This window comes from Thamnophis sirtalis, unplaced genomic scaffold (assembly GCF_051295495.1).
Source record: "Thamnophis sirtalis isolate CommonGarterSnake01/CBP01778 unplaced genomic scaffold, rThaSir2_p1.2 scaffold_6, whole genome shotgun sequence".
In the NCBI taxonomy this organism is placed as follows: Eukaryota; Metazoa; Chordata; class Lepidosauria; order Squamata; family Natricidae; genus Thamnophis; species Thamnophis sirtalis.
Window position 1 is genome coordinate 64,361,651 of NW_028261386.1, and position 25,673 is coordinate 64,387,323.

The following is a 25,673-nucleotide window of genomic DNA, read 5'->3' on the forward strand; positions in this document are numbered from 1 at the left end:
CTGTAATAGCTTTTGTTTTAAATAAATTGAAGGAAACATGTATATAACAGCCATGTAGACTGCGGAAAACATAGAAATATTTTTTTTCTCTCAGATGAGGAGGATAAAAAACCAAATTTTGTTAGGTAACCTACCATGTAATTAATGCATAAGTTAAATAATAATGTTAATAAAATGAAGTTAAATTAAAACATTCAGAACAGGGAAGGAAGTATGCCAAGGTCATATACTGCCCCTTTTATTTAAATTGTATGCAGAATATACTATGAGAAAACCTGAAGGCAAAGAAGCTGAACTTGGAATTAAAATTACTGGGAGAAACATAAAAACTTTATATGCTGGTGACATCACTATGATTCTGGTATAGAAAAGTTCACTGAGGATGGGTTCCAACACAAGTCCAAAAGCTTGAAAGACTAAACCTCTGGTCCCAATGACGAACCCAGATTGGACCCTGAAATATCACTATGAAGGCTAGAATTGAGGAACATTTAAAGAATCTTTTGTTAAAAGTGAAAGTGCAAAAGCTTCTCTGCCATCAAGTTTTCTTTTTAAAAAATTACATTACCAGATGTACCAATGCAGTGCAAACAAGTGGAAAAGTTAGAGGGATAATTTTAACTTCCTAGGGTTAAAAATTCACAGAGATGATGACTACAGCTATGAAATAGTTGAGACACAGCCTATAGTAGATCTGGACAAAATATTAATGTGCAGAAACATCACCTGACAACAAAGATGTGTACTGTCAAGGTCATCACTTTTCCCAGTTGCAACATTTATCTATGAATGTGAATAATCATAAAGGCTGGACAATGTATGCCTTTGAACTATGTCAGAGAACATTGTTTAAAAAACTTTGAACTACAAGAACTTAACCTTTATTGTCATTTTCCTGTACACACAATGTCACACATTATTGAAATTTTGATGCACCGCTCTTGAAAATAATAATAATATAGTAACAGCAGCAGCATCCAAAAATGCCAAATTATACAAAATGACTCTAACACACACACACACACACACACACATACACACAAACACACACAAATCACAGTCCATTCCGAATGCATAGCAGATACATATAAAGCATATTGTTTGAAATAACATACAACTGCTCACAAGAAACTTTAATAATGATGCTTACATGTTTTGATATACAATATAATATCAAAAGGAAGAACATGGTAGTTGTAAACAAATGAAGGCAACTGAATACAAACTCAAGGAGGCTGGCTGATGATACAAACATGAACTTATAAGAACTCAAAGAAGCAGTTACTGACAAACAGAAAGGACTGAATGAGTAAATGAGAACAATATTATAAATACCTACATATTATATTTTACTTGTAGAATATTTAGCAAATATGGATTAAATTTATTCAGGTTTGTACACCTTTTCTTGAAGCCTGGAATGTTATGCTCATAGCGTTAAGTACATTTACTAAAAAGGAAGTAGCAAATCTTTTTTTGTTGTTGTTAATATTTGAATTAGCCTGTAAACAGAGACAAGACAAAGGAATTTTGAGTAATCTGCTCAGATTTTTTAGATGATTTTGCCTGTTACACTGATTTCTAGGTCTTTTCCTTTCTATTGTTTTTAATGTTATAAAGCAGCATAGTATCTATACAATTAATTCGGACTATGTGATTTAATATTTGCGCAACACTGAAAGAAAACTATTCATTTTTTTTACATTATACTATTTTATCATTATTATCACTATTATTATTCTAGGAAATTTCACTGAATTTATAATTTCATTGAATTTATCAGGATTTACTTCCAACCAAATTGATTCAATAATTGAATTTGTTAGGCTGCCTAATCATCAGACAACTGAAGTTGCTGTTATTAGGTTAGTGCTTTGCTATTTCTTTCAATCACTTGACATTTTAATTTTCTCTTTTCTAAACAAAAGTTTTTCAAGAAGCTTTTTAGTAATCTTGAAGGTTAAATAATATGCCAGAATTACATTTTATAAAATAATTCTACACTATCTCCATATACTCTCTATTAAATTACCCTCTTATTTTTAAGCTATGACTGCAGTTGTACATAATGGCTGAGATTTGATTATGCTTCAAACATGGCATCCACAAGCATTAAATTGGTCAGCAGCCTTCCAAGTACAGAAAGGCTCAAAAAATTATTTTTGTCTATTAAGGTGAATGGTATTAAATCATAATGAAAAAAGGGAATGGAATAATTATGCAAAGCATATGGTCTAATTGCTGCATGAAAGAAATCACTTATTTGTGTGTCAGTTTATAATTGTCTGTTATTGCTTATGGTTTTATTACTGTCTTTATTACATTACATTTGTGTTTGATTTCATATACTGCCCAAAGCTTCTGAAGTGAGACTGCTTATAAACCTAAATAAATCATAGTCAGATCTTCATCTATCCTCGTAACATCCCTTTGGACTGAAAGCAATTCTCAGGTATTCCCAGCTCTCCACCTTCAGCTGCTTGAAGGAAGAGACTGGATCCAAAAGCTTGCGCAAGCAAAAATGTTAGAAGTGTAATTAATGGAAGATTTCTAAGTAGAAAGAGCAAATTATTATTGAACTGAACCATCCAATTCACATTGCCACACCAGAAAGGATAGTAATCCTAGGTACAAAGCTGCTACATAGTTTTTCCCTTCACTTTGATCATGTAGTCAAACCAGGGGTGCGCTGCTACAGGTTCGCCCGGGTTTTGGAGAATCCGTAGCTAACATTATGGCTAGTTCGGAAAAACTCCAAATCCCACCCCTGGATGACCCCGCCCATCCCACCCCACCCCTAGCAGGAGTCTCCATGCGGCCCATTTTGGATGTGAGGTAAGTGCAGGGCCCGTGTGGAAGCTCAGGGAGGGGAGAAAACGAGTCTTCTGAAAGGCCTCCAGAGCCCGGAGGAGGCAGTTTTCACCCTCCCAGAGGTTTGAAGAAAGCCACCGGATCCTGGAGAAGGCGAAATTGCCCCTCCTCCCGTGGTGCAGGAGGTCAACTAGACCATGCCCACCACGGCTATGCCCACCCAGCAACCAGGCAAAGAACCCATTGCTGAAATTTTTGAAAACCACCCCTGAGTCAAACAAAGATTAAGTCATATCAGTGGCACCTAGATAATAGGCAGGAAGGAAAGGTCCTTCTTTTTGCTCTATTTCCCCAAAATAAACCTGCCTATCCCTGATGCAAATTATCTCTCTGATATCAGGCATTTGTTCTTATCTTACTATATATCAAAACCATAGACTTAGCCAAGAAAAAGATTCCATTCTTTAGACATTTCTGAGTTAAGCTGATTGGTTCTTATCCAGATATTTGCATGGCAAGTAATAATGGGGGCTCTATCCATCTAGGACAGATGCCGTGTGCTCTTCCCCTTTATTCTTCTAATCTTTCCTTCTTACCTTCTGGCTTTTGTTTACTATTATTCAAAAATCCAAAGAATCTTAGTCCTTGAAAAAAGTTTCAAGAAAGTAAAGCATTATAATTTTACTCACATTACCGGTACTAAATGCTTCCTTGGACAGCATATCAGTATGGCACTTTTAAGATCTTGATATTTTTACACATGTTACAACCAAGTGTATAAAAATAAAGTAAAATTCTGTTGTATATTAAGGATTTTTTTTTCATGAACATCTGGGATGAATGTAAGCCGCCTGCTCACTGCTTAAACAAAGAGCTGGCACAAGGAGAAAGGAAAAGATCTGCTTTCATTTAGAACATTATTTGTTCCTTGGAATTGAAGTATTAAATATTGTGCTTTTGTTGACAGGGAACAGTGGGATAGGTCGGTTTTATTTTTAAAAGATCAGAAAGGATTACTCTTGTCCAAAAATACAAAATGTTCCTCTACATTTGGAAGCAGTCTAAAATAAGGTTAGAAATAAACAGAAAAGAATGACATGGAGTTCAATCTTCAATTCAAATGCAAACATTATCCTGTTTGCTCATTTTCTTCCTCCTTCATATAATATTGTGAACTCATAAATTCTCATCTAGAGGGACCTTCAAAAAAAATTCCCCGAACTGTTGAGGGTACATAGCTTCATGGCAGAATAACATCGTTTTCTATTTCCACATATAATAATATATAAACAAAAACGTGCTAGGTAAATTAGTGGGGTTTTTTAAAAAAAATCTGCAAATATCTTCATTGTTAAAATATTTGCAGATTACCTAAAACCCTTCTGCTGTTCTTTTTATAAAATTAGGCCATGACCCTGATTTCCATTTTGATCCCATTTTAGAAAATAAATGGTAATCTCATGCCATTCACAATTATAATTAGGACAAAGGACAAGTGAAATTGAGTTTTTTGCTTCTACCATTTTTTTATTCCACTTAAGACTATCTTCAAAAAAATAAAATGCTGTGCTGTGCTGTGCTGTGCTATTTGTACACAGGGACATATAGAAAAGAGTTGGGTTACTAAAGAATGTGGGAGATACACAGATGCAAATCTTCATTTGCAAATAAAAGAGCCAAAGCATCCAATTCAGGGGATATAATTAAACTATTAAATTAACAGACCAGAAACTAAGATAAGCACAGCAAAAAAAAATTGTCCAATAAAGATATAAAGACAGGATCATAATTGGAATAATCCAACAGAAAGTAAACAAAGTATAAACTAAAAGGTTGGAAAACACATGCCCCTCCAAATATTGTTGACTCTAGTTTCCATCAGCTGCAGTGAGCATGCCAATAGTGAATGATCAGAGAAAATACAACAGCATCTGAAAGACTACATATTGTTCATTTCAGAACAAAAGAGTGCCTTGTGTATTGACCACAATGCAAATAAAGAAAAATACTTCAAGGAAAGCAAATTTTGACCTCTTATCCTCAATGAGGTGATTGACATAATGTGTATTACCAAGAAGATAGTTCTCTCTCAGAGATATGATTCTCTGCATTGGTCAATGTTTACTTCTTCCTATAAAGCCACTGATAGACCCAACCTTCCCTTTCTTGGAAACACAATTGGCTTGTAACTTTAGAGAGCCCTGGATGAAACAAATCCTCTGAATCATTTCTAGTTGGGTTTTAAACCAGGACATAGCATGGAGACAGCATTGGCTATGTTTGAGAATGCCTTTTAGCAGTCTAGAAGGGAGTAGCCAGAATTTCCTAGTTCTTCTGGGTGTCTCTGCAGTTTTCATGATTGGGGGGGGGGGGGAGTAGAGTTTCATGGGTTTTATATTTTCATATTTTTTAATGTTGTAAGCTGCCCTGAATTTGTGTTTGTGAATTAGATAAATAAATTTGTGATCATGGGATTAGGAGTGGGAAGCATGGTATTACATGGTGTTTCTTTTCTCTGAGGTTGGTTCTAGGATATGATGGGTCTTGGAGCTCAACACTCTCATTCCTCTCAGTTAATATCTGCATGAAAGCACTGAGTGCAATCCTTTGCTAGCAAGTATACAGCCCAAAACCATCAGTATGCTGATGATACTAGATTTTCCCAACCCTGGTTTGGGCAAGCAATACTGTCAAGGCCAAAATGGAGTGATTGGTTCTTCCAGTATGAGGGACCTATTAACTTTATTTCTGGATGTACCGCACTTCTCCAAATGGAATAGGTGTAAACTTTGGGGGTCCCCCTAGAGCAGGTACCAGATGTAGCTAGGAGGTCCTTTGCCTTGATTTATCTGTGCTCTTTTCTGGACCAGGACACCCTTCTTGCAAACCTGAAAATGAAGATACTGCAAAATGTAATAACATGAAGAAAAATAAGTATTTTTTAGTTTATTTAAGTTCAGAACAAGAGTACTGAACTATGGAATAACATGCTTCAATATGAACTTTAGGCATTAACAATTCTCTAATTCTAGAATTCAATTTTTATTTGGGGGAGGGGGAGATAACTATCCAATCTACCCAAGTCATTTCACGGTTTTAGAATCAGGGAACTGTTTAATTCTATTGACTCAGGTGGATATTTCCTATCAGTGAGGGGTCTTCACACAGATGATCAAAGCAAATCTTTTTGAAGGCCTTTGCACCCAGATTCCCATCCTTTATGTTGACTGAGCGTGTCAAACCTACACATAGGTGTGAAGACCTACAAAATAGATGTGTAGGCATATAAGCTTTTCTTATTTCTTAGGAGTTAGCAATACTTTGGAACTTAAGTGCTAATTTAAATGTACATGTTTTATTTATTGCTGAATTTCTTTTTTTAAAAACTGAATATATATACAGTATATATACACATAGCAATTTTGCATCATTTATTGCTGGTGCTTTTCATAAGGGTGCCTTTGGGCATTCTGCTGCAAAATTAATGTCTAACTGCTTCTATCATATTGTTTATTTATTCTATGAACATCCCACCTTAAAAGCACCTGGCATGATAAGGATTACTTTATTTTATCTGGAAAACAGCTCTATGGCAAAAGTTAAATGAGAATCAGCAAGCACAACTACACAATACGTTTTCTGGCTCTACATGAGGCAGCCCTTGAAGAGTATTCGGAGACTTCAGCTTGTCCAGAATGCAGCCGCGCGAGCGATTGTGGGTGTACCTCGGTTCACCCACGTAACACCTATCCTCCGCGAGCTGTACTGGCTGCCTATTGGTCTCCGGATACGCTTCAAGGCGCTAGTCGTTACTTATAAAGCCCTTCATGGTATTGGACCTGGGTACTTGAGAGACCGCCTGCTGCCAATTACCTCTACTAGACCGATTAGATCCCACAGATTAGGCCTCCTCTGCCGGCCAGTGTTGACTGGCGACTACCCGGAGGAGAGCCTTCTCTGTGGCTGCTCCGACCCTCTGGAACGAACTCCCCGTGGAGATTCGAACCCTCACCACCCTCCAGGCCTTCCGCAAAGCCCTCAAAACCTGGTTGTTCCGACAGGCCTGGGGCTAAAGAGCTGTTGCCCCCGTCTCGAATGGTATGACTGTTGTGAGTTTTTAAATTATATATTGTTATGTTGTTGCTTTTAAATCTTTTGTCTGTATTCGCCTCCCCGGTTCGAGTTGTGAGCCGCCCTGAGTCCCCTTCGGGGGGAAAGGGCGGCATATAAATTTAATAAATTGAATTGAATTGAATTGAATTGAATAGATGCAATTTCTTTCTTTTCCCTGTACTATGCTAGTTGATAATTATTGGAATTATAGTTGAATGCCTCTGGAAGGCACCAGATTCTTTTATTCAGATGTTTGTGTCCATGGCTGGAAAGCAAATCTGTCAACATATCCTCGACTTATGACCATAACTGAGTCTAAATTTTTGTGGCTAAGTGAAATATTTAAGTGATTTTTTTTTGTCCCATTTTACAACCTTTCTTGCCACAATTGTTGAAAAAAGTGAATCATTGCAGTGAGTAAGTTAGCAAAATGGTTGTCCCCTTTGTGGCTTCCCTTTTGACTTTGCTTGTCAGAACATTACAAAAAGGAATCACATGACCACAGGACAGTGCAACTGTCATAAAAATGCCATGTGTCTGAATTTTGATCATGTGGCCTTAGGGATGCTGCAATGGTATGAAAAATGGCCATAAGTGCCATTTTAAATGGTCGCTAAACAAACTTTTGTAAATCAAGGACTACCTGTAATGTACTTCCTCCATAGTTATATCCTGCATATTTGGTTGAAATACGTCAGTAATGCTCCTTTTTATATAATATATCCAAGACTATCATACAAATAGAGCTATTATGAAAATCTTCCATGACAAAAGTGCAAATCTGTTCACACTCATACATGCACAAACACAGTAGAAACTACAAATATTTTTTGCCTTTTTTCACTTTTGTATTTCTAATTGGCCAATTCATTTACTCTGATTTTGAAGATTAACAGTCCACAAGATCAATTTCTTGTATCATATCATAAATGAGTTTTTATTTTTCATGAATGCAGTGCCTATGGGTAAAAAATAGCTCAATTTAGAAGCACACACGCTCCTTTATAAAATAATAATTTCATGTCAATATACAAAAAGATTTACGCTAAATTGAGGAATGTGTATAAATCAGCTATGTATTTAAACAACACAGCCGTTTTATAATTCTTCCCCAAAATACTGTGATCTTGTTGTAAAATAAAACCATAGATAAACATATAACCTTGAGCCAAGCTGAAAGCTAGACATATGTTAACTTTTCTTGAAGTTACACAGAGGTTTCTTTACATTTTCAAGTAGCCATTGGTTTGTGCCCACTAATTGCATGGAGAAAGTTGGCTGAATGAATTGCCTTCTTAACAAAACACTATTTCTTTTACCAGCCTTGTCAACAGTACTCAGAAGAGATGGTAATTGTGTGGCTGGAGTGTTAAAAAATGTTACAGCTGTGCTTTAGCAACTGTGTTAGTCAGTTTGTTATAACTGGAAGAAAGTTGGCAAAGCAAATGATTATCATTAAGATTTTACAGGTTTTCTTCTAATTTTTTTATAAGACTGGTAAGAGCAACTATTTTACACTAGATTCATCAGTCTCTTGAATCTGGTATTTTCTACTCTAAGAATAACGTTAATGTCCTGCTTTCATTCTGAATTTTTATTTTGAAACCTGAAAGTCAAAGTATACCACTTATATTTGTAATGAATAGGTAGCAATAATTATTCATTTCTTCGATGTAATTTCTTTTCTCATCTACAGATACAATTTCTTGTTACTTAAATATTTCTAGAAACTTGGAACAAAAATTCTGCAGTCTAAACATCAATTTTATCTGTCTAACCTGACAAAGGATAACAATTGCTGTGAAGCCCTTGCTGCCCAATTTCTCTTGTTCTAATCTACAACTTTCCAGAGTAAAAGATAGAGATACTGAGGGCCAATTCAAACTTTTGTTTTAGCAATTATTTTACCAGATCTAACCTCCAACTCCAACATATTTAAATGTAAATATGAACCAGAAGGCAGGTAAATCCATTATACATTTCCACATAGTTCAACAATGAAAACACTAAAGATATAATCACATGAACATCCACATCTCTCTCTCTCTCTCTCTCTCTCTCTCTCTCTCTCTCTCTCTCTCTCTCTCTCTCTCTGTGTGTGTGTGTGTGTGTGTGTGTGTGTATTTATAAAACAGTTGAACATATGTAAGTAGCCTATGACTATTCATGTACAGTAGAAAGTAATCTAGCCCCGAAGTGAAAGAAGAAATTTCTATTTTTTTCTCTTGGATAAAGGAAATGATAGATTCTGATAAATCAACACAAGACTGGATCTTATACTTTGGTCTTTTACTGCAGCATCCATTACTTTCAGTATAATGCTTAAACATACAAGATAATCAGACTGAGCCACTGTGTCAGGCCTGCAGCCATCTTTTCTTTTGGATCTGAGGCCTGCCACACTTTCTATTATTCTACTATGCATTTTCTATTGTGGGAAAATGGGAGGGGGGAATTATACGGAGTCGGATGATATGTAGCCATAACAAAATTCTTTCTAGAAAGTCAAGGTCATCCTTTGTCTCTGCTTCTGGCCGGAACTGGATGGGTGGAAACTGCCTGCGTGGCAGTGGGAGATTGGACCACGTGATAGACTTGTGGCTGTGGGGGCAAGATCTTAAACTTCCAACTGGGTGGAGAAAACCAACATGGCTCGCTTAATAAATTGGAACTTTGAGCAATACATTGCCTTGGAGTCTGATTTAATTTTGGATGCTATTTGCAATCCTGACACACTATACAGTAAATGTTGTAATAAAAACGTTAGATTGATTTACCTAAAATCATTAATTGGAGACTTGCAGATATCCCTCAAAAGATCACCAACTTCCTGAGGAATACATGTAGTATTGACTCAAGATTTTAGTTTTTTGTGCCGATCTGTTCAGTAAAAATCAATAGTATTTTAAATTGTGGGCATTGTTTTGATTATGTTATTGTCAGAAAGCCTCTATGATTCTGGTAAAGAGTGTGAAAGAAAATGATGGGGTTGTTTGATTCAGTCTAGACATATCTATAGGATTTTCTAACATGTCAAATCAGGAACAAGAATTACTATTATTTCCATAATGATTTTTCCAAAGAAAAGACTAACTCAGTATACAGGTGGTTATTTTCAACAAAAACCCTTAGTTTGGAGTAGTTAAATTGCCTTCACCTTGGAAACATGTTACACTGTAAATAGCATTAAGGCCATCGACTAGTGACAAAGGATCACTTGTAAAAATTACTAGAGTGACATGAATATATATAGGGTGGCAGTCAACAAATGACAGGAGCCTCAATTCAGCAGCCACTCTCTCTTGAATAAAGGACTGGGTTCCAGAGAATGTTGTTTTCAAACTCTTGTGCATTTAAAAGCATTTCTTCCCAACTAAATTAGGACAAAAGTTGTATCTCATGTTATTCCCTACCCAACAAATAATTCTATGTAAATAAAACCATACTGTGTTACCATACCCTTTCATCAAATCTTCAAGCATGCTTTCTTTATAAAGGTATTTAAGAATTTAAAATAATCCAAAGCAGAAGTTTTAGTCTTACCTGGCAAAAAAGGAAGCTGCCACTGAGGTACCTGTGGAGGTATCACTAGGAACACAGGTAGTCTGGGAACTGGGGAAGCTATACAAGGAAGGTTTATCTGCATTGTAATGGTTCAGCACAGCTTCAGTCAGTCCATCGCGGCCAGACTCGCTGATCAACTGGGAAATCTAAAAACAAAACAAAGTTTATTTCTTTTATTTTGCTTTATTTCAATTTATTGGTATTTCCACTCCAATGGACTCTTAGAAGGTATTATATTCACCACTATACTATGCAGGATATGTGTGTATTTGGCTAAAAAGAAAACATACATTTCCTTCAACATTATATCATGATCTTTAAATTCATTTACATCTTTTATAATCCCATTGTGAAACTTGGGATTCATAAATTCTAGCACATGAACTTCAAGCACAGTCTTGCTAGAACTTTACTTCATTTTTGTTGGAAGCTATGAGCTAAAATAACATTCTGACCCTGTAACGTTTTCATTATGGCATTGGTATTCCTTTGGATTGAAGGAGAAAATCTAAATAATATCTTTGCGCCTCTGGAACAATTTGTGGACTTTGAAGGTATTAGTCAAAGCCTATTTATTAAAAGTAACTTCTACACATACTTATGAATGCTGCCGCATAACTTCACTCAACACAGGTTGAAACTGCAAGCTTGGTGACTACAAAGAATACCAAGCAAATAACTATTCTGAGCTTCAAAATTATGTGATCTGTTTGTCATACTATGCTCCAACTATAATATTGTAATATTAAATAAAGTAGCAAATATACAGATCAAAGAGTACAGTCAAAGTAGGAATTTTTATTCTGCTTCTGTGCTGTTCATAACACAAAACCTTCTTTCTTTCTTCCTCTCTTTTCTCCCATTCACTCCTGGTCAAACCAGACTGCAAAGACTAACAATAAGGTCAATCTAAAACACCATTGAAACTAAAATCATAATTTCTAAAATGCACTAAAACATCATTGCAAATTATAATTAAAAGTAAACAACATTCATAGTTACAGCTATAAAATTTCAAACTTAAAAATACAGATATTGAGGGTGCAATGCAGTATTAATAAAAGGTTTTTAACATCTTTCTACATTTCCTGAGAAAAGAAGATATTAAATGACCTTGTTACCATCTATTACATTTGCATTTCTCTTGCCTCCACATTTTTCCTCATATGAAGCAAGCTGGTCTACATATTTATCTTGACATCATAAGTAACCTGTTCTACTGAAATTCAAGGTTATATGAATGATGTCCTGCACATCAAAAAGTACAATTTTCATGGAAGCATTTTATTCCTGGTAATTTAATTAGGTATTTTAATACACCCATATTCTCCAGTCTAAGATCAAACTTCACTTCTTAGATTATTCCTCTAGGCTCCTTAAGAAAAAAATTGACTCTCTGCAAGCTTTAATACTGACAGAAGATCACAACCTAGCAAAATAATATACAGAGCAGATAAAAACTTGTTATCTATTTGTGGGTAGATTGTTCTTTTTATCACACCATTATTTTGGTAGGTGCAGAATACTCCTAACTGGCATTCCCCATTTTAACTTGTTCAGCTACTTCTTTGACATTTACTTAGTAATTTGATCCTAAACATTTAATGGGGAAATCCTCACTTGGACTTTAACTGATTTTATTTCTAAGTAAACAGCACGCACTAACACCACTGCTATTTAATACCACCTTCTGATTGCTTCATATATTCTTCATTCATTGTGAAATCCAATTGTGTTGCATTTTACATGAATAATATTTGCATTAAGTTATACAATTGATTCTGAAAGTCAATCAGCAGACACATCCAGCAGCCCACTATAGTGTGGTAAAATCTTCTCCCTCACTCCCTTCCCTCCCCCCCCTCTCTCTCACACACACACAGGTCGTAAAATAAAAAAACAAAATGATTGGGGATTGGATGATATTCAGCTTGACATAATATAAATTATGCAATCTAATTTTCATGCTAGTCTGTTATAATAAACTATGTAGATGGAAAAATAATCACATTCTCTAAGGCAGTGGTCCCCAACCCCCGGTCCGCGGACCGGTGCCGGGCCGTGGAGTACCTGGCACCGGGCCGCACAGCGACTGGGGGCCATGATCACTGTTCCCTCTAAGGTGCGCGCCTGCGCGGCCGCGCACGTCACAAAAAAAGCCCGCGCAGCAGATTCTATCTGCCGCGCAGAGTTTTCTGTAAAGCAAACGTGGGGAAGTCCTTTACAGGCGTCTAGAACTGGCCGCCTGCAAAGGACCTCCCCAGACTTGTTTTGATGAGCCGCCAGTCCTCTTGCTTCTTCTCCTTCACTGGCAAAGCTCCCGCTGGTGCCCTGCCCATGGCAGTGGCAGTGCCTCTCCCTCCAAACGGAGCACCTGAGCTGGCTCCCGCATTATCCCTCCCCCTTCCTCCTCTGCCGTGCTTTTGAGGCCGCGGGAGCTAGTAGGAAAGCGGCGGAGGTGGAGGCAGGGATAACCCAGAGCCCAGCTGAGGTGGTCCGAGCGGAGGGGGAGGCACCACCGCTGCTGCCATGGGCGGAGCCGCCAGCGGGAGCTTTGCCGGTGAAGGAGAAGAAGCAAGAGGACTGGTGGCTTTGAAATGCAACCCCCTGGTCCCGCCGGCCGCGGATTTGATTCGGCATAAGTGGGGGCCAAACGCATGCTGAGCCGACTTTGCGCAGTGAGGCGGAGTAATTCAACCCCCCCAAAGAACGTGTGTGTGTGTGTGTGTGTGTGTGTGTGTGTGTGTGTGAGAGAGAGAGAATTGGATCAAAATTGGTGGCCAAAGGAATGGAGGGAGGGAAGGAAGGAAGGAAGGGAGGGAGGGAGGAAGGAAGCCCTGCCCCCTGTGAAAAAAACTGAAGATGGAGCAGTGAATGAATAAACCATAAAAGCAACAAACAGTTAATGCGTAAGTAAGCTGAGGAGCAAGTTCTCAACTAAGGAAGCAATATAAGAAAGAAATATAAAAAGCTCAATATGCCAAAACACTTATTTTAGTCTTCATTTAATTACTTGTATTGTAGTCTGATGTAACATCTTTTTAAAGTTAACGTTAGTTAGAAAAGATAGGGTACAAAACTTAAATAATAAAAAAATTGTACATTCATTTTGAAAAATAAATGCAATACTTGATTAATTTCATATCTTTATTTAAAATAGTTTTGGTTTAATCAAAACAATCTGATATATAAACAATCAATGTGTCGTCGTGAACAACGCCCCCCACCCCTGCGTGCGCTCAGCGGGCCACGGTAAAATTATCAAAGGCTGACTGGTCCGCGGCGATAAAAAGGTTGGGGACCACTGCTCTAAGGAAGAAAAGGTGATTCCTAGAAATGACTGGGGATAGCACTTTCCTAAGCCAATTCAGGCTGGGCAGAAGTCACTATTAAATAACAAATCATTATACATAAAGTTCAAGAAGATATATCTTCTAACTGAACAAAGGAGAGATAAGTGAAGCTGCAAATGAGCCAACACAGCACTACAGCAAACTGCAATATCACAAGACATGATTTCAACCGTCTTTTTTTTCCTTGTGTCCATCCATCAAGACATATTTCTTTGCTCATGAGTTGACCTCAGTGAGGTCCTACAGTGTGAAACTATCGGCTCCTAAGATATGACAAATTGGGAAATTCTGTAGAATCTACTTCTTACACAATCACAGAACTCTGATCCAGTGAAACACTCCCATTTGACCATGTAGATGTTTGACTACTGACCTGGGTACAAAGAGAATTAAAGGTCTTCCAAGGCCCTGATTCTAGGAAGAAGACTCTTTTGTATTAATGCCCAAATCATTCTCCATGAGTTTTGTCAGTCATGTTTATCATAATTTATATCAGATATAAGTCTGATATTTCATATTTTTATAGCTATAAGAAAGTTTTTGTGTGATTCTTACACATTTCAATACAAAGATGCTGCTATATACAAATTCCAATTAGAGTGGTCATTCCAGAGGAAATAAATAGTTTATTAATTTTCGTGGATGATTATCACACCTAGATATTTCAGCAGTTTCCAATAATGGGTCAAATTTTCTTGAGTGGAAAAAACAGTCACACATATTCCTGAATAACAGAAGGCTAAGGAGAGCTTATGATGATCACTGATCAGGCCTTCGGTGGGAATTTTTAAATTATTTTATACATTTAGTCCTTCCTTACCAATTGCTAATTCAGCAACGGTCTCAAATTTATGATCATGCTGAAAAAGGATATTAATAAACAATCCTCAAATCTGGGGTCATTGCAGCATATCTGCACACACATGATTGTGATCTGGGTGCTTAGCATACAGCATGTGTTTATAGTAGTCAGAGCAACCCATGGTCATATGACTAGCATTTGCAAGCTTCTCAACCAGCTTCTGCCAAGTAAAGTCAATGAGAAGTAGGCAGAAAGTTGTAGTCATGTGACATTGTGCTTAACCACAGATCCCTGATGTCTCAGTGCTTAAAGTGCAGAATTGCAGGCAAAACTCTGCCCACAGCCTGGAATTCAATCCTGACAGAACTCAAGGTCAGCCTTCCATCCTTTCAAAGTCAGTAAAATAAGGACCCAGATTGTTTGGGAGCGATATGCAAATAATGTTTCTACATTGTAAAGCACTGTGTAAAGTGCATTATAAAGCACTATGGGGTTGTATGTAAGTTTAAATGCTGTTGCTATTGTTATTAATGACTGTGAGTGATTTGCTTAATAACTATAGGAAGAACTGACTAATTGGAGTCATAAGTCAGTAAGTGAGGTTTCTCTGTATTCAATATTTATTTTATTCTAATAGTGGATTATAGTTTCAATTGTATTTTTCTCTTTATATTATAACACAATTGGAAAAAAACATCTATATTACAATTATGCATTCACTTATAAAGTGAATATCGATGGATCTCTATTAGTTCAGAACCAGCTTTAACCTTCCATCTCAAGATTTAAGAAGAGAAGAAAATTTAAACTGGGAATTTTTCAGCCACTTTCGTCACAACTATGTTATCTGGCTGAATATGACAGTTTTATAATAGGGGAGAAAAGTCTTACGTTAAATAGCATATCTGAAAACCAGAAACACAAAAAGTGTCCAAAAACATACTCTCTCCACCCATAAATTTTCCAAATAAGTTGAAACTACTCCTATACCCAAGTTTTATTTTAAACCAACAGAATATGTGCCTATAATCCTCTAACACACCAAGAAAGATATAATAGGAATAATAAAACACATACACAGCATAGATTTTTAATAAATTGCTACTTCTTTTTCTGAAAATGCCTTGTTCAAAAGGAAAACGCCAACAAATACAGTAGTTGCCTTACTCATATGTTCCATCAGGAAGCTAATTCTTTTGTGGGTAGAGGTTTAGGATAGGTTAATGGGATAAGTTCTGAGTGGGTCCTTTGTCAATATAGTTGCAGAATATCACTGCCTAGCCCAGTAACAACAGTCAATGCAATCTTTTATGTTATATACATAAAAACACTTTTAAGTGCAAGTGGGCAGCACAAATACATTCTTTTTTGAATTCCTATTCTTTGTTCTGAACCATACAGTTAAAAAAACATGTAGTCCTTCTTACTTTCTTCCTCAAGAACAGCAACCATAGAAAATTGGTCTCTTTTTAAGATTAATGAGATGCAATAAGAATTTGCTAACGTACTACTAGAAGTATCTACCAAAGTGCTGTAGAGGGAAAATGTTTTTTTTAAATTAATGTTATTTGTCCCCAAACTCATCTAATATACCATAAGTAGCTCTGCTTAATTTGAAATGTTTTTCTATCGAACAGGAGGCTTGGAACTCACAAAGAGAAGCATCTCAATGTGGAATATTTAAAATATTTAGTTCTATTTGGGAAAGATGCTGCAAGTCACAAAGCACCACCATAATTTTACATCTTTATTTCTAGTAATGCAGTCTAAAAACTGTAATAATTAATATTCTGCCTCCCAGACCTTTAACAAATTATCATATTGGTCACATGCTAGATACAGTACAAGCATGTACAAGCACTTCTAGATTATTATTATGTTGGTCGCACTGTCAGCCAGATGTTTGGACTGGAAGTGGCATTTTTGTTCACCAGAGTCCTTCCCAAGAACGTGAGACAGGCATCTGTTGTTAATAATATTAAAAATATAGTTGCAGGATGTAAACCGTTCCAAGTAAAGCTGCCTTTTGCAACTAACTGATGGTGAATTTGTCAGTGCCAATGTATTCAAACAATGCTCCAGGTGTTTTGGAATTGTTCCAAAGCACCTATTACTATTGATAATATCTTTGCTTTCTTTGCCACAGTTCATTATTCAGATTTTTTTTTGGTCTTTCTTATCAACAGTTAAGTCTGAGACATTGCATGGCACTTGCATCTCTGAATTCTAAAATCCCGGAGTATCCTAGCTTCCTCTTTCATGAACCAATAAGGTTCTGTCTTGTCTCTATCCTGTTCAACACTCAGAAGAAACTTCTGGGAAGAGCACCAAGTTTTGGAATAGCAATAGCACTTAGACCTATTTACCACTTCATAGTACTTAGTACAGCTTGCCTCCAGAAGTTGTGAATGCCCCAACACTGCAAGTCTTTAAGAAGATGTTGGATAGCCATCTGTCTGAAATGGTATAGGGTTTCCTGCTTAGGCAGGGGGTTGGACTAGAAGACCTCCTAGGTCCCTTCCAACTCTGCTATTGTATTGTATTGTATTGTATTTTACAGCCCTCTGTCAGTGGTTTATAGAGTCAGCATATTGCCCCCAATAATGCCCTCATTTTACCCATCTCAAAAGGATGGAAGGCTGGTGAGCTGGTGAGAATTGAACTGCCGAACTACTGGCAGCCAGCAGTCAGCAGTACTGTATTCTAACCACCGCTCTTATCAAGTGCCAAAACCAAATTATTTCTTTTGTTGAATTGCAGGGAAGCAATAATACCATTTTGTAGTATCTAATAACAGGTTGGACAAACTGAATTAAATTTAAACAAAAATGAGAGTTTGTACGTAAACCTGAAGTTGTGAATGGCACTTCCACTGATTTTGGGTAGGGATGCTAAAAAAAAAAAAAACAGGTTCATAGTTATAAATGCTCTTTGATTCTTAGAGTCCCAGCAGATTTTACTCTTGTTAATTACTGCTGACTATAAGGGTGGCAGTCAACTCTTGTTTTGAGGCAATGAGCCTGCATTGTCCAAAAAAGTTTCCATGGTCATGTGGCCAGCAAGACATTGTGGAGCACTATTTTCTCCCCACCTAAGTGGTACCTATTTATTTACTCACATTTGCATGCTTCTGAACGTCTAGGTGGCCAGGAGCTAGGTGAAGACAGGCACTCACCCTGTTGCTTGATGCTGGGTCTTGAACCAGGCTGTCAGCTTTTCAGCTAACAAGCCCAGCATCTTATCTGCTGAACCATCGTACAGCCCTCTTTGGTCTTAAATATTTGTAGGCAGACACTATCCTAGGAAAAACTTTGCACAGTGACCCTTGCTGAGCCAGTATCCAAATCTTTGTAACATCCTGTCTTGATTACTACAATGAGTTCTACATAAAATTACCCTTGAAAAGGTGTCAAGAGGCTACACCTGATATAAACTGCAGCAATTAGGTAGCAAACACAGAGAATGTATGATGCTAGTATTGGCTTATATGCAGTTGTTGCCATTGCTTTGCCAGGTACATCTTAACGTTTTGGTAAAGAACATTAGTCATATATTCTTTAAGATTGGACTGTCTGAGGAACTGCTTCTCCAGTTATAAATAGAATTAGCTTCAGTTGTTAAGATCTACCACTCTTTTTTTTTCAAGTTACATTCACTGCCAAAGGTCCATTTTTTTTCACACATAGAAAGCTTTCTCCTATTCTGCTTTCATACTATTCAATGTTCCTCCTTGTGCATTAGGTTTGGCCCATCTCACCATGTTAAAAACTATAAAGATTTTATTTACAATTTATATAGCCAGCCACCTCGCTATACAATGATAATGTAAGAACAAGATGCATCTCTCTTGCTGGGTGCTCAATTGTTTTAATATTTAGCTTACTGTTAATTTTAATTTGTATTTTTAATATTTTACAGTATTGCGTGTTTTAAATTTTGTTAGCTGCATTGAATATTAAATATATTAAACACATATATTAACATGTATAATTAATTACACAAACAGTGTGTAATTAAGAAAGTACTTAAGACTGATGGGGTGAACCACCAGTCACATAGAAAACAGACCACTTAAAAGTACCTTGGAATTACACAGGAAAGGATCAGGCAGGGCCCAAACAGCCAGCTCAATGGGAAGAACAAGAGCCACAGCATCAACATATATGCCCTGCTAGTCATAGACACCCTGGCAGTATATTTAGCTGTCCAAAGCAGGACATGAAAGCTACCAATGTGAAGACCCAGAAACTCCTCACAATGTACAGAGGTTTACGCCCCAAGTTGAATACCCAGAGACAGTACACCAGCTGTAAAGAGGGCAAGTGAGGTCTGGCGAGTGACAAAGTCACTGTCCTCGATAAAACCCAGAGCATCCAAGAATACATCAGAAACCTAGGAAGAACATGCTGTAATCCAGGGTGTTTTCTATGTGACTGGTGGTTCACCCCATCAATTTCGCTGAGGGCCTCATCAGGGTTGTGTTTGACCTTGGGGGGAAGGGGGAGTGGCCAGGGTGGGTGTGGTGAGATCAATGTCGATCGGTCTGCGCATGCGCACAACATTACAAAAAGGGGAAAAATTACATTTTTCCAATGAAGATTGTGTTCTGCACATGTGCAGAACAGAAAATCAAGATGGTGCCACTGAGCATAGAACCGTTATTACCTACTCAGCCGAACTGGTCCAAACTGATAGGAACCCACCTCTGATCTGTACCCTCAGATTTGCAAGATTCTGTTAATGCAACCTTACAATAAAATGAAATTAGCTGATCTGATTTTGTTTTCTGTCTGGTTTAGCTGAGACATGAGGCAGTGAAGAGGAAGGGGATTGTGGGGGTAAAATGCAAACCCAAATGCAGGCACATATGTACATAAGCTATCACATTTCATTCTAAATTAAAGTCCCTGTTATAAGCTCATTCAGGAAATTTAAGGCTGGAAAAAGCTTCTGTATTTAGAACTAAAACCAACATTTCCAATTGTTCCTAACCTGGACTGACACATGCTGAGTTTTTGGATGAGCTTTTGGAAAAGTTGTTCAGCTGATTGTACAAGGTCTGGGAGTTCTTCTGGCCAAGTGTTTATGTTTGTTTGTTTGCCAAACTAATGATCAGAGCTAAGGAAAAAAACTTATAGCTTCAGGAGACTCTCTGATTAACTTCTGCACAGAGCAGCATTCCTGAGCCAAAAGCTCAGCCTCAGTCAGCACTCTTGAGAAAGCAAATAAGCAACTATGAGCTTACAACAAAAGCAAGCAAACAGAAGAGCAAATAGGAACAAGGGAGCGTTGTGAGGGAAGTGAGGGGAAAAGAACAAACACACATCAGGCTTTGCAAAAAGACAGGACTGAGAAAGCAGTCCTAATGACTTCTGCAGAACTTTTGCTGCTGGAGGAGAACATGAAAGGCCCGCAGGCCAGCTTTTCCTCTTTAAAGGTTATTGTGAAAGGTGAACAGAGCAAAAACATGAGAAACTCTCAGTGAAGAACAGCAGAAACAAACTTCCAAAGAGGAAAGGGTACAAGATACATCCAGGAGCAGAGAGGTAGGGGTTTCAATGGGGAAAATGTGAGTACTTGAAAGCATGTTAAAGAGTAAGCTGTCAGGCCTGCAGCCAGATTGCTCTTGGATCTTTGGTCTGCCACACTTTCTATTATTCTACTATGTCTTTTTCTATTGTGGGAAATGGGAGGGGGGACTGTACGGAGTTACTTAATGTGTAGCCAAAACAAAATTCCTTCTAGCAAGCCAAGGTCATCCTTTGTCTCGGCACCTCTGCACCTGACCGGAACTGGATGGGTGGAAGCTGCCAGCATGACAGTGGGAGATTGGACCATGTGATGGATTTGTGGGTATGGGACAAGATCTTGAAAGTTTAACTAGGTGTGGAAAACCTAGAAGCTTTCAGATTCGGGTTTTCCCAGTTGTACCAACATGGCTCTCTTAATAAATTGGAACTTTGAGCAATACTTTGCCTTGGACTCTGATTTAATTTTGGATGCTATTTGGAATGCTGAGATAAGCACATGCAAGCCTGAAATTCTGAATGTGGTAGGTGAACTCCAATCACCTGAAATATTACTACCATCTCAACATCTCCATGACAATGGAAAAGATTTTCAACTCCACAGGGGTCAGCAAAACCAAATAACTCTGGGGGAAGTGCTGAAGTCGCGATGACACAACATGCGATCTCAATGCTCTGAGATCGCAGTTGACACTTTTGTCTCTAGGTGATCCAAACGGACTTAAACCATCCCGTAGAGATGGTGAACAGAAAGAATATATCTTGCTGATCACAGGGACATCACAAAGTCTCTGATTGATCCAAGAGAAACTCTTCAAGCCGGTGACAAAAAATCCAGCCAAATGGCTGATGAAGTCGGGGCAGCTTCAAAATGGAAGGATATGGAAAGAGAAAGTGTTTTCAGCAGGTGAGGAATTTTTACTGTTTTACAAGTGACTGCCTATAAAAAAACTTAAAATTAATTTAAATTGGAGAACAGAAGAAATAAGCGGCGGAATTAAATTTGGACTGGTTTTGAACAGTGGGTTATCTTACTTTTTAAATGCTATTTTTATGGATGGAATTTATGCAAGCCTTTTAAAACGAATGGATTAAGTTTCCTTCTTCTATTTTTTTTCTTTGACTATTCTCCGTAATCTGTAGACTAAAATTCTCCTCTTTATTACTGTGGGTGTTTTTCTAACTCATTTAAGAATCGGACCTTTTTTTTAACTTGAAATACAAAAAGATACAAAAAGAAACAAAGAAATTGTAACATTGTAACATTGTACCGCTGCTACTCGGAAGCTAGATGTTTGTGTATTGGAAACGAAATACTTCTTTCACTGATTATCCTGGCTTGACACTTCAAGGACTCACAGCTTGTTTATAGGGAGTGATAAGAAGAAGAAAAACACAGAGATGTTCCTTTGAAGCAGATTCTTAACCAGAGAAAGGTGAAATGTTATTGTGATACTTAATTCTGCTAAAACCTTCTAAGCTAGAGTAGCAGTCCAGAAATCATGGTGCAATATCAACACCAGAAAGAAGTTTTAAATCTGCAAAAGATATTCTCAGAAATACAAAAATTATCAAATACAAATGAGAGGATAGAGAAGAAGTTGGATTACTTAGTGCATCTAACAGTAAAATATGACGGAGAAGTTGAAGATGTTCATCAAATGGGAAAAGTGGCAGTTAGAATTCAAAAAATCAAAGAGGAAAATGAATATAAAGAAATTAAAATTGCTGAGACTTATGGTGATTGGTTTGTTTCTGAAAATGGAAAGAGTGGAATACTGAAAGAGGAATTAAATAGAGGGGAAACTTACTCCAGATGGGAAGATACAGAAGAGGAAAAAATAAAAGAATTTATGGTCTTAAAGAGAGAAATCTTATTAGCAAATGTTTTGATAACACCACCGGCAATCAAAAATAAGCAGATTAAGGAAACAGAAGAAGGGCATCAAAATTACATGAGAGATCTTATAAGCAAAGAGTTGCTAAGAGGAGTCCATACAAAGCTGATTAAGGAGATGATTAGAGGATTGATGCCACAAATGGCAGAAGATATGACACTGTTTTGTTACTGGAAAGATACAGGTTGATAGATGGAAGAGTATAATTTAAAACTAGCTACACTTAACGAAATTTAGTGATAGTAGATATAGTTACATAATTGATAATGATAATAATGTATACAATGTGTAGTGTTATGATAAGTAATAACTGGATATGAATATTGAATGGCACCCATGAAAGGAAGATTAGAAACCCTTTTGGATTATACATAAAGGTTAATAATAATTAAAAAAAAGAATTAAGTTAGATTCAGTTAAGTCTTGATTACTAGGGGGGAAATGATATGATGCAGGATATAGTCAAATAAAGAAGGGATAATGATAATAACATTTATATATATATATATATATATATATATATATATATATATATATATATATATATATATATATATATATATATATATATATATGTATGTATGTGTACAATATAAGGAAATGAGATGTAAATTGTAAACAGTGATTTGGAAGGACGGATAGAAAACTTTGTTATTAAATATAATGGATGTTTAGCTAGAATAGGATATAAAGATTTAGTGTCATTAGAGGATTTTAGAAATAGTAAATGAAATGCCAGTATGTGGTTATGTATTAAATCTTGGTATATTTTATGATGAAGGACGTTTAAACAACTATAGTCAAATAAAAATGGAGGTATGATGATGGTAACATATATAAATATCTGAGTTAAAATACTTGAGTAAATATGAATTATGCTTGATGACTGTGGAAGAGATGCACGAAAATCTTTTGTAACCAACTGATACACTTTCTACAGTATGTAAGGAAGGAAGATTTTATGTGTTGTGTTTGTTTTGAAAATAAAAAATAAAAAAAAACTTTAATAAAAAAAACCCAAATCCATCCAATGAGGAAGAAAAGATTAGTGGGGAATAGGAGACATTATTGCAAGAAATAGAAGTAGTTGTGCATAATTTAAGAAGTACACTGTTGCACAAATCCAAGATGTGTTAGAAAAGATCACCCAAATCCATCAAACTGACAGTAAGTACTTTTTAAGTACTTTTATGACAAAAACAATGAAAAGTTTCATTTTGGTAAAGCACTTTTTTTTCTTTTCTAACACACAAGCTTCTTTAAACACAAACATATATAATACATGGGCAGAGAATCCAAAAACTACCCTGCATGATGACCTCATACAGATAATCCTCAAGTTACGACCGTAATGAAACCTGCCTATTTCAGTACAAAGTCAGGGTGTTAAGTGAACAGGTCACTTAATGAGTCCCTAACCCTGTGCTCCCCGATATATTCACTAAATAAATACATAGGTTGTTAAGTAGAATATGGGGTTCCTCAGGAGTTGAGGAAATCCTAGTGCAAGCACAAACACAATGCCTCCAAACTCCCCACCCACCCACTCACATACTTCGCGCTCTGCTTTCTGTCCCTTAAGAACTCCACAGACACTTGGGACTTACCCACTCTGTTACTGATTGCTCACTTACCTTTCAAATATCTCCATAACTCAGGATAGAGGAGGACAGTATTGCTAATGATTCAGCATATATTTAGAAATTTTGTAGAAGTCCAGAATGCTTTCACATATTTCAAAATAAAGTATTCGTTTTATAAATAATTGACAACATCTCTGTTTCGAGAAGACTATAGACTATAGTGTTGAAGAATGTATAGTAGAAGAAAATATATTAAGACTATAAATTTTATGAACAAGAAAAAATGCACTCTCAACAATCAAATGCACTCCACTTTTCTTGTCAGCAAGCAACTCTACACTTTCAAGTGATTATTCAGTAACACTGGCTTTAAATACAAAGACATGTACAACCTTTGCTTGAAGCATTTATTATAATTAGAAATTTCACTTATCCACAAACAAGCTGCCATCTACTACTGTCATGAGACTTCCAAAAGTTGAGATCTTACTTTTGCTACAGCATATAACATTGATCTCATGCTTTCCTACTGACAGGAATGCCACCAGAAACTACCGAAGTGAATCTGATCTGCTTAATAGCATTATTGAGGCAGCGAGGACCCTCCTTTTCAATTGTGGCAAACAAGTCAGCAAAATGCAGCATAAGCACCCCTTCAGACTGGCAATATTTTAAACTTCATCATTCATCTGCTTTCGACAGATCTATGACAAGCATCTGCTGCAGAGGGAGTGGCAGGCAGAAAATGATTTTTCTCCATGTTCCAAACAAATAAAAAAAAACAATCGTTCAGAACTGAGAGTAGGGAATTGCAATTTTCTGAATTAGCTTCATATAATAGAAAGGGAAGCTTTTTTTCTGAGCAATGGATATTCCTCATACCTTGCATATAAAAATGAAGCTGTTTAGGAAAAAAGAAAACAACCCTGTTTTTCCATTGAGAATAGGGTTAGATCAAACAGGTCAACTTTAGACTGCTACTAGATTTTGTCAGAGAGGAACATCTGGCAGGTGTATCAAAAACATAAAAATGGTAGTTGGGACTATATGGACATGGCTGCCATGTTTACTTGTTTGACCCCCATGGAAGTTTTTTTCTCTCAGTACCTTTGGCTGCAATTCTAAGTTTAGTTATTAAAGGGTAACTTCCATTAGCAATAATAAATTTCACCCCTCAGTAAACAACCACATGATGACACTGTTTTTCACATAGGCATCCTTACAGACAAAGCAAGCTTAGTTTTTCTTTCCTTTAATTTTTCTCATTCCAAGTCATTTAATAAGTCTCTTGGATCCATTTATATCTCAAAGTAATTTTGTACCCTTTCCCCTAAAAGAACAAAATTGCTAAAAACAATAGCCTAAGTTTCATTTCTAAAATAGAGTACAAGCAATATATTCCTAGAATAGTAGATAAATGTTCTGTGAATAACTGATTCAGGGTAGCATTTTTGTCACAATGGGGAAAATGAATGGTGCATTAATAATAACGAAAGTGGCACTGCTACCACATGCTCCAAAAGAATCCCGAGGATCCCATCCTGATTAAACATGCCCTGTCTCCATATTAATAATAACAGACAACTAGTGTATTATGCAACCAAGATGTGCATAATATTGGGTCTGAATTGGATCTTTCCAGCATAGGATGTCTTCAACTTATGGAATTAGCTTCATGACCATTTGAAGTTCTGACAGTACTGAGGAAAATGACTTATGAGCAGTAAGTAGGCTCTTTGACTAAGGACCGTATATAAATCTATTTGAATAAAAGGATAAGAAAAGCTATAGGACTGGCACTGTTAACACTCGCCTCTTATTTATTTACTGCATGGAGTCTATAGAGGTCATGAAATCACTGATATACAAAATTAGTTTAAATAAAGCATCAGCAGATAGGTAGGTAGGTAGGTAGGTAGGTAGGTAGGTAGGTAGGTAGGTAGGTAGGTAGGTAGACAGACAGGCAGGCAGACAGACAGGCAGACAGACAGGCAGACAGACAGACACAGACAGACAGACAA

The 25,673-nt window shown here is 36.8% G+C and overlaps 1 protein-coding gene across 1 annotated transcript in view; it reads right to left on the reverse strand.

The window, feature by feature from the left end:
* KIF26B (kinesin family member 26B) overlaps positions 1–25,673 on the reverse strand; it is a 219,811-nt gene that overhangs the window by 173,436 nt on the left and 20,702 nt on the right. Inside the window, exon 3 of the mRNA XM_087718931.1 lies at positions 10,468–10,634. Coding sequence (XP_087575057.1) covers positions 10,468–10,634 — 167 coding nt within the window. The remainder of the gene's footprint in view (positions 1–10,467; positions 10,635–25,673) is intronic.